We start from the raw sequence: 9,339 nt of genomic DNA, 5'->3' as shown, positions 1-9,339 counted from the left end.
AAAAAAAAAAAAAAAAAAAAAAAAAAAAAAAAAGAACTGGTTTGACCTCTTAGACATTCCCCAATCCGTATACAAGTGAGCTCTTTGACTTATGTTGTAGTTCATAAACCAGCAAATAATTTTAGTACTTTCAGAAATGTTGGGCCGGCTCCGTGGCGCACTCGGGAGAGTGCAGCGCTAGGAGCGCAGCGTCGCTCCCGCCGCGGGTTCGGATCCTATATAGGAATGGCCGGTGTGCTCACTGGCTGAGCACGGTGCGGACGACACCAAGCCAAGGGTTGCGATCCCCTTACCGGTCACGAAAAAGACGAAAAAAAAAAAAAAAAGAAATGTATATTTTTCGGGACCGACCCCGTGGCTCACTCGGGAGAGTATGGTGCTGGGAGCGCAGCAGTGCTGGGAGCGCCGAGGCCGCGGGTTCGGATCCTATATAGGGATGGCCGGTGCGCTCACTGGCTGAGCGCAGTGCGGGCAACACCAAGCCAAGGGTTACGATCCCCTTACTGGTCACAAAAAAAAAAAGAAATGTATATTTTTCTCGCAGCAAACAAGATTCATAGACTATGAGTTGGAAAGGACCTAGGAGGTCCTGTGAAGGTGAAAGCCCACCCTCTGCTTGCCTACTTCCACTGACAAGACATTGGTGTTTCTCAAGGGAGCAGAGGCTTGTCACAGAGGAGACAGCAAGCTGTCCTCCTGTGCACCCATCCAAACACACATCTACCCATTCATTCACCCGATGTTTATTAGTTACTGGAGTAGGCAATGAAATGACTTTTTCATGAAGTTATCTCATCAGTTATAACTCCCTCATCACCTTACTCAGAGAACAAAGGACCAATCAGGAAAAAGGCTTTGTAAAAAATTAACTTTTTCTTACTACAAAAACAGTATGTGATCATTGGAAAACCAGAAAATACAGTTAAACCCAAACACATCTTCCTGATGAGGAAGATGGTCTTCTGTGGCTGTTTTCACAGACTTCTTTTTTAGTGGTATGAACTTTGTCTCACCCCAACTCTCTGTGCAGTTGGACAGTTGTTCCCTAAGGAACTACATTCAAGAGATACTTGTCCAAGTCCTCCAGAGGTCCGAGAGTTGTGGAACACACCATTCTTCCCCCAACTCCTGATCAAGCACCAGGAACTCACCTGGGACAAAGTGCTGGGCTCTGCAAGGAGGGCTATCAGCCCGTCTAAACCAGTTAATGTGCCCCAAGGGCCTGGCCTTTTCTCTGGTAGGTGAGCCACAATTAAAAGCCTACCTCAACTAATAACCCAGACTTGTGAGTAAAACACACACAAAATCACCTTCCTTCCCTTCTCCTCATTCCCATTAAGAAGCCTAAAACTTTTTCTTAGCAAAATGGCTTCATACTAACAATAATACTGCTTACTATTTATTGAGTTTTTACTATTGCTAGAACAGTTCTGACTTCACAGGACCAATAGTTTATACCTCTCCTGGCAGGCTTGGTGCTAACACAGATCCCCACAACTAGTGGATGCTCAATAAATGCTATGGTTGATAAACAAATGTCTACACCCTCCTCCAAGATAAGCGTTTAAATTTGAATCCTGGCCTCTGGGGATCTGTTTCTGAAGTAGGAGGTCATGTCCCACTCATTGTGGGCTCTGTAACTGTGCAGTAAAAAGGAGGGGCACTGAATTTGGACACACCTTCTGTCCCCCTTCCTCTCCCCTATTTTTCCAAGCTTTGATGGAAGTCACTTCACAGAACCAACAGGAGGGGAACAGAGGCTGGAGCCGGCCTCCCTGGAGAGGAGACCAGGCCTCAGGGTCCCCTGCCCCACCCCCTGGGCAGAACTCCAATAGATGGAGGAGCCTTGTTCACACCTTCTACCTGCCCCCACGCACTAAAGCGTGAGTCCTCAGATCTTCTCTTCTTTCAGTGGCAACATCTAGGGGCTTATTTCTGTAGAACTGCCACTGAGGGAAACCCCACTGGCAAGCAGTGAGAAAACATGGAGTAGTAACAACAAACAAATAGGCTGGGAGAGAGAACTGCCAAAACAAACCAAACACAAAAGGGCTGTCTGCCACCACCTCAGCTGAGCCCAGGCCAGGAGCGCAGAGACGAAAACACATACGTGCAGGGAGACACACAGTCCATCCAACTCCCTGCTGGTTCCCCACTCAGCTGCTCTACTGCGGGGCTCCAGAGCAAGGGTGATGCAGTCAAGGCTGATGGGGAGGGGGTGGCCCAACAGAAATGTTGGTAGACTTGTCTCCCCAGCGCCTCCTGCTTTCTACCAGTATCTCATGTCCTTCCGGCCCCAGAACACACCCTGCCTATTCATGAATCTCCCATTGATACCTCTGCCAGATATGCCCTCTCCCCTCTCTTCTGCCTGGCAAACTCCTATTCATCCTTCAATACCTAGGTCAAGGGTGAAACCATTTGGGACCCCACCAGGAAGTTGGACCTTTCCATCTCCACGTTTCCGTATAATGGCTACTCTTACTTTTTACACAACACATCTTATTCACAAAAATTTGTGTGCCCACCTTCCCAATTAGATAGTGAACTCCTTGAAAATAGGGGCTATTTCATATATGTAAGCCAGAGAAAGGGATTTTCATAAATTAGGAGCCTGATTTTCAGACCTCCAAACTAAACTACCTTCACACGAACTAGAGTAAAATTCTGTTACTAATCCTTAGATCAGAGACTTTCAAACTCTTGTGACCTTAAACAGTAAAAACACAATTTACATCCTAACTAGTACACGTGTATATACAAGTCTTTTATTGAAGAAGCTTCAATAAAACCTTACCATTTAAGTTGTACTTTTTCTTTATTACTTGCTTTTTGGAAAGACTGTGACCCAGTAAATTAATGTCAAGGCCCACAAATGGGTCACCACTCGCTTTGATAAACATGGCTTTAGATGACTCTAGTTTGATAAATATGAAAAACCAGCTCATCTCACAAATATCCAAACAAAAAAAGTATGTGTAACCTGTGTGTTCAGCAATTAATTATTCACGGGTAGGCTTCCCTTTCCGATTGGAGCAGCCCAACCAGAAGGGACTGATGGGTTCTGGACCATGGCTGCCCAGGAGCCGTTTAGGTCCAACAGGACCAGGAATGAAATGCGGTTTGTCTGGCCTCCCAGAGAGCCTGACACAAAGGAGGTCCTGAAAGGAACCATGACCAGAGAGAAGCCTGACACATCCGGAGCATACAACTATCCCAGCTGTATCTCAGCAGGCGAGTGTACACTCCTCTGCCCAGTCTTCCTGAGGATGAAAAAATTAAAGCAAACGTTGGGATTGTTGGGCTTCTGCCCTGTATCAAACAGTTTGTTTTATATTACACTGTCCGTAGTATAATCGGTACTCCCTGGGAAGACAGGAAACATTCAGGTTACCCTCCCACACCTAAGTACTCGTAAAGTTCCCTACTCTCCCTATTCAGGTACACACAGAATTTACACAGGAAAGAAAACTGGCAGTGGAGTGGCAGTACGCTAACACAACTTGGTACTTTTTATTGTATAGGAAAATAGTTACACCCACACAAATGCAGGAAGACCCACTGTTTGGGCCCAAAAAAGACAATACCTCCCTTCTCAATTCAGAGTCCTTTGGGCTATGAGGGAACAGGCCTTTTCTTCCACAGCTCTGGTGGGAGGTCCATGACAGTACTCAGCCTGGGGAGAGCCATATGTGGGCCTCGCTGAGGGGCGCGGGGTAAAGGAGGTGGTAGAGGTGGATAAGGGGGCCAAGCCTCATTTCTATTACTTGGGTGTGACCCTGAAGACACGGATGTGAATGGCCGAGTTGTTGCGGATTCGGGTCAGCGGCTCTCGTGTATCAGTCTCTGGTTCCAGCTCGTCGACAAGCTCCACGGTGGAGGTATTGGCAGCCACCTGCAAGGACCCAAAGCTGCCCGCCTGAAGCTGCAGGGCAATGTTGATGGCACGGTTGATGGCCAGGCCCAAGCCGTGAATATAGATCTCAGTGCATGCGTTCTGACCCCTTGTTCCTCCGTCCAGCAGCTTCTGGCAGCGGGCCAGCTGGGCCTTAAAGTCAGTTTTCATGTTGACATAAATGTCATTGGGCCTACGGGGCAGGCGGTGGGGAAGCCGTTTCCTAAGCGTATACTCCACCGGGTCCAACTCAGCCTCGACGACCCCGCGGGGCTCTCGGTTTTCTGCCATGCTGTGTGCTCTGGCATGGGAAAGGGACGACATCAGAGGGGTCACAAGCGACTTTGCGCCCTTTCCTACCCCGTTTCCTGGACAAAGGGTGCACCCGGGTGGGGGCCACTCGACGCCCCTCTTCCCTTCCAGCCTTTCCCCTCCCACTCACCTCGAGCTCCAACATTTCCCACTCCCAGTTCTTATTCATCACGTCGCCACAACCTCACACGCCCTTTCCTCGCTCTTCCGGGCCTACTCTCTGCTTTCCACAGCGCCCTCCACGCGCGCGCGGCCAGCTCCCGCCAGGCCACTCAAAGCTTCCCCGACCGGCTCAGGTAGAGCGCACTGCCCGCGGCTCCCAGGCCCCAGGGAAGGAAGAGGAAGAAAACGGCGTACAACAGAAGACCAGATTGTGGGCACCTTACCGGCTCCGGGATCCTGAACGGGCGGCGGAGTACGCACGCGCGCCGGTCCCCCGCGGCCAGGCCCGCGCCATCCACGAATCGCCTTCCCGGCCTCCGTCGGCCCCGCCTCTTTCCTGAGCGCTGGCGCAATTGCAAGACGTGTTTCAGTAACGCGATGCTTCCGGGCGTCATGGGATCTACCACGTGTACGCCTCGGGGGCGGGGTGGGGAGGCGGGGGGCGGGTACCTAGTCGAGACGGAGGCGGAGCGGAAGAGGCAGGGTCGCTCTCCACAGGCCAATCCAAGTACGTGGTCCGCGGAAGAGTCCCGAAGGAGACAAACCTGGAGAGACGGTTATTATAGGGGCGAGGAGGTTTGGGGGTTGGGGGTCTTCCCAAAGAAAGCAGGAAAGGGGTGAGTTCAGGAGGCCGTGATCGCAAAGGGGCCTGAAGGCAAGTGTGGACTCGGCGTCCGTCTCAGTTCCTCTGGTCAAAAGAGGCATGGGTAGAGCTGGTAGAGTGCCCTCCCGCCCAAGACCCCGGTTGCCCAAGGACGGACTGGCAAGGCCAGGTCCCGACCTCGCCGGAAGACAGCGCCCCAGGACTCCCCTGCAGTTCACGGGAACCCGACCCTCTCCGGGGACCCAAGCTTTGAGCCGTAAGCCTAGCCTTCACGGCACCCCGGGGCACGCTGACCCACCCACACCCCTCAAACATCTCCCACCAACTCTTCGGTTGCTGCCCGCGACGCAGGAACGAGGACGTGCCGCCCCCTGGCGGGCAGGGCGGGGCGGCCGTGCGCTGGGTTTGTGGCTCCCCAAGGCCGGTGGGGAGGAGGCTCTTTGCCCAGATTGGTATAGCTTCTAGAGAGTTCCCGTCGAAAATGAGTTAGACCTGCATTGGGGATGTTGAAGTATTCTCTGATTTAGTATCTCCATCACTCTAATGGGTATGGTAATTCCTGTCTTGCCATTGAGTTGTGAAACCCAATGTAATCTTGTAAATTGTACACCTACACATGAGTTGGCATGTTCATGCCCCCCAGACCCTTTTCTAGTTGCCTAAGGTGGAATCTGACCCCATTTGGTCGAAGGTTAGAAAGAGGTCAGATTCCTGAGAACTTTGCTCTCAGCACCATTTAGACCTGGCAGTTCTCTCCTTTAGCTTCAGATTTTTTCATTAACCATAAGTTTGGGGTTTATGTTGAATTGGAAGATTCAACATAGTAGAGATAACAATACTCTCCAAATTATCTATAGGTTTAATGCAATTCCTACGAAAATCCCATCAAGAATTTTTTTTTTTAAAGATGACCGGTAAGGGGATCTTAACTCTTGACTTGGTGTTGTCAGCACCATGCTTTCCCAAGTGAGCTAACTGGCCATCCCTAAATAGGGATCCGAACCCGTGGCCTTGGTGTTATCAGCATCGCACTCTCCCAAGTGAGCCACGGGCCGGCCCTCCATCAAGAATTTTTGTAGATTGGTTAGAGCACAGCCTTATAACACAAGGTCATGGGTTCAGATCCCCATACCAGCCAGCTGCCAAAAAATAATTTTATTTTGTAGACACAGGCAAGTTTATTTTCAAATTTATATAGAAAGGCAAAGGAAGTAGAATAGTTAAGAATTTTGAAGAAGTTGTTAGAATCACACTACTTGATTTTAAGACTTACTACATAAATAATCAAGAAAATGTGGTATCAGCAGAGAGACAGACACAAAAATCAATAGAATGGAATAGAGAACCCAGAAATAGACTCATACAAGTACAGCCAACTTATTTTTGACAAAGGTGCAACAGAGGGGCCAGCCCACAGCTCACTTGGGAGAGTGTGGTGCTGACAACACCAAGTCAAGGGTTAAGATCCCCTTACCAGTCATCTTAAGAGGGGCCAGCCCACAGGTCACTTGGGAGAGTGTGGTGCTGACAACACCAAGTCAAGAGTTGAGGGGCCAGCCCACAGGTCACTTGGGAGAGTGTGGTGCTGACAACACCAAGTCAAGGGTTAAGATCCCCTTACCAGTCATCTTAAAAAAAAAAAAAAGGTGCAGTTCAATGGGGAAAGGATGTTGTTTTCAACAAGTGGTGTTGAAAATAGGCAAAAAAAAAATGAACCTCAGCCCTGTGCAAAAAATTAATACAAAACAAATGGTGGATCTAAATATAAAATCTGAAACTATAAAACTTTTAGAAGAAAATATGAAAAAATCTTCAAGATGTAGGGTCAGGTGAAGAGTTTTTAGGCATGACTCTAAAAGCACAATCCATAAAAGAAAAAAATTGATAAACTTGACTTCATCAACATTTAAAAACTTTTGCTCTCTGAAAGACCATGTTAGTAGGATGAAAAGAGAAGCCACAAACTGGGAGAAAATATCTGCAAATCCCATATACAACAAAGGATGTGTATGCAGAATATATAAAAACCTTAAACTCAAGAGTTAGAAAACAAACAACCCGACTGAAAAATGGGCAGAAGTCTTGAACAGACACTTCTGCAAAAGAGGGTATAAAAGGATGGCAAATAAGCACATCATAAGATGTTCAATATCATTAGCCATTAAGGAAATGAACATTAAAACCATGATGAGATACCACTACACTCTTCTTAGAAATGGCTAAAATACAAAATCCTGACACCACCACATGGATGAGAATACAGAGAAACTGGCTATCTCATACACTGTTTGTGGAAATGTAGAATGGTACAGCCATTCTGGAAAATAGTTTAATAGTTTCTTCTAAAAGTAAATATACACTTACCATATGACCCAGCAAGAGCACTCCCGGGCATTTAAAAACCTGTACATGAATGTCCATAGCAGTTTTATTTGTAGTAGGCAAAAATTGGAAACAACCCAGATATATTTCAATTGGTGAATGGTAACCAAACTATGGTATATGCATACCATGGAGTGCTACGCAGAGGTAAGGGTTGCATCAAGGAGACCTGTTAGGCTGTTAGAATACTGTTTATAATACTGTGTGAAGCAGCTCATATTTTAGTGAGGAAGGCAAATAAGATGAGCAGGATAGTGTGACACATGCTAAGGGAGAGGGGGCATGTACAGGATTTGGTGGATCCCCAAGGAGTAACAGCCAGTATCATCATGGGGGATCCAAGGTTTTCCAGAAGAAGGAATGACTAAGTTGAGACAGGAAAGTCAAGCAGTGGGGCCCCTATCCTTACGATGGGAAGGTGTTGAAGGACTGAGCCCTGGGAGGTTGGGGAGAAGAAGAAGAACCAGCACAGACCTAAGAAGTAGCAGCTAGTGAGGTAAAAGGAAAACCAAGGGAGTATGGTGTGATGAAAGCATTTCTGGAGGAGGGAGTGACCAGCTGTGTCATGGAAGATAATGGAGCAGTGGATTTAGCAATGTGAAATCATTGGTGACTTGACAAGCAGTTATATTTGGTGACCAAAGAACTTAGCTCACAGCAAAAAGTAATTCTAAATGCAATAAAATAGTTTTAAGGCCCATTATGTCTGATAATTAACGATAAGCAGAGTTTATGAACTATCACTACATTAGGTTGTGTGTCTTTTCCTGATATCTAAAATATGCGTTATAAACTTTGATATATAGATAAATGTATAAATATTGCAATTTAGGTGAGTGAAGCCAGGCTCTGTAAAAAACTGATTTGACAATAAGACAGTCCTTATCTCTTTGCATTTCCTTGAAGGAAGACACTGAAGAGAAATCTGCCACTAAGAAAAAAGGCAGAGTTTGGCTGTTGGTCTTTCTTGAGACCTCTCTTTCATCTCAATTAATCATCAAGCCAAATCTCTTTGTTTACTTCAAAAGTTTGCAAATTTAAAATATAGACCAAGACATTTTGCAGCACAGCACCTGAATAAAAATATTATAGGTCCAAGTGATTTCTTCATAATTTTTTCTTTAATTTTGTGATTAAAGTTCTGATTTCATAGTGTCCTTTCTCAAAGGAGTTTATCTGCTTCAATTTCTACGGTGTCATCAGCATCAGCGTTCCCACTTTACATCTGGGGGAGATTACTTGCCGAGTGTCACGAACTGGTACCCAGGAGACCTAAGGCGATCCCTCCAGTCTTCCACCCTGGAGTCAGTGTGGTCTCCCTGACATGCTGCAGCTATAGTGGATGCTACTCTCCATCAAAAACAGACTTTCACAGTGGCATTTGGGGCTCTCAACTAAAGTTTCAGCTTCACTTGTTCACTCCCATGTCCTCTTCTCCCATCAGCCTGGATTGTTGCTATGCCCAAGCCCACTCTTCCTAAATCTATCCAAACCCTGTCCTTCCCTCCAGGTCAGCACAAGCTGCCACTATCCCTGACGCTTCAAACCCCCCCCCCCTTTTTTTTCCTGGTACCATTTATCTATGATAACTTACAATCTCAACATTTGCTTATTAACTATTAAAAGATGCGGGCTGGGGAGTTAGCTCAGTTGGTTAGAGTGTAGTGTTACAACACCATGGTCAAGGGTTCAGATCCCTGTACTGGCCATCGGCCAGAAAGCAAAAAAAAAAAAAAAAAACAATCCCCAAAACATAGGTTAGGCTGCTGGTAACCTCAACCACCCAAAACACAGCTCGAAACTAGAAAAACCAAATAAACAAAAAGCAACAACAAAACTTCTGAGTTAGAAAAAACAACTACGGGGCTGGCCTGGTGGCGAACAGTGCGCCGCTTGGGAGCGTGCCGGCGCTCCCGCTGAGGGTTCGGATCCCACATACAGACCGGCCGCTCACTGGCTGAGCGAGGTGCGGGGGCAACACCGA

The 9,339-nt window shown here is 47.2% G+C and overlaps 1 protein-coding gene across 2 annotated transcripts; it reads right to left on the bottom strand.

The window, feature by feature from the left end:
* Positions 1 to 3,483: 3,483 nt before the first annotated feature.
* POP7 (processing of precursor 7, ribonuclease P/MRP subunit (S. cerevisiae)) lies at positions 3,484 to 4,713 on the bottom strand. 2 transcript variants are annotated; one of them, XM_008580719.1, is made up of 2 exons: positions 4,594 to 4,713; positions 3,484 to 4,196 (listed from the first exon to the last, which is right to left on the bottom strand). In XM_008580719.1, exons 1-2 carry the CDS (start codon positions 4,662 to 4,664, stop codon positions 3,764 to 3,766), a joined length of 504 nt encoding a protein of 167 aa, XP_008578941.1. In that variant the 5' UTR covers positions 4,665 to 4,713; the 3' UTR covers positions 3,484 to 3,763. The 2 variants fall into 2 exon arrangements, with proteins under 2 accessions (XP_008578941.1, XP_008578942.1); XM_008580720.1 differs by lacking the exon at positions 4,594 to 4,713 and adding an exon at positions 4,338 to 4,492.
* Between the last annotated feature and the right edge of the window lie 4,626 nt (positions 4,714 to 9,339).

Source organism: Galeopterus variegatus, unplaced genomic scaffold, assembly GCF_000696425.1.
Source record: "Galeopterus variegatus unplaced genomic scaffold, G_variegatus-3.0.2 Scaffold2147, whole genome shotgun sequence".
Classification (NCBI taxonomy): Eukaryota; Metazoa; Chordata; class Mammalia; order Dermoptera; family Cynocephalidae; genus Galeopterus; species Galeopterus variegatus.
Note: the sequence above shows the minus strand (reverse complement) of the source record. Positions and strands in the feature narration are given on the sequence as shown.

Excerpts from the sequence above, each read along its gene's own strand:
- POP7 (XM_008580719.1), bottom strand. The coding sequence starts at position 4,664 with ATGGCGCGGGCCTGGCCGCGGGGGACCGGCGCGCGTGCGTACTCCGCC. Across the intron at positions 4,197-4,593 it reads CGTTCAGGATCCCGGAGCCG|AGCACACAGCATGGCAGAAA; the intron begins GTAAGGTGCCCA and ends TTCCCATGCCAG.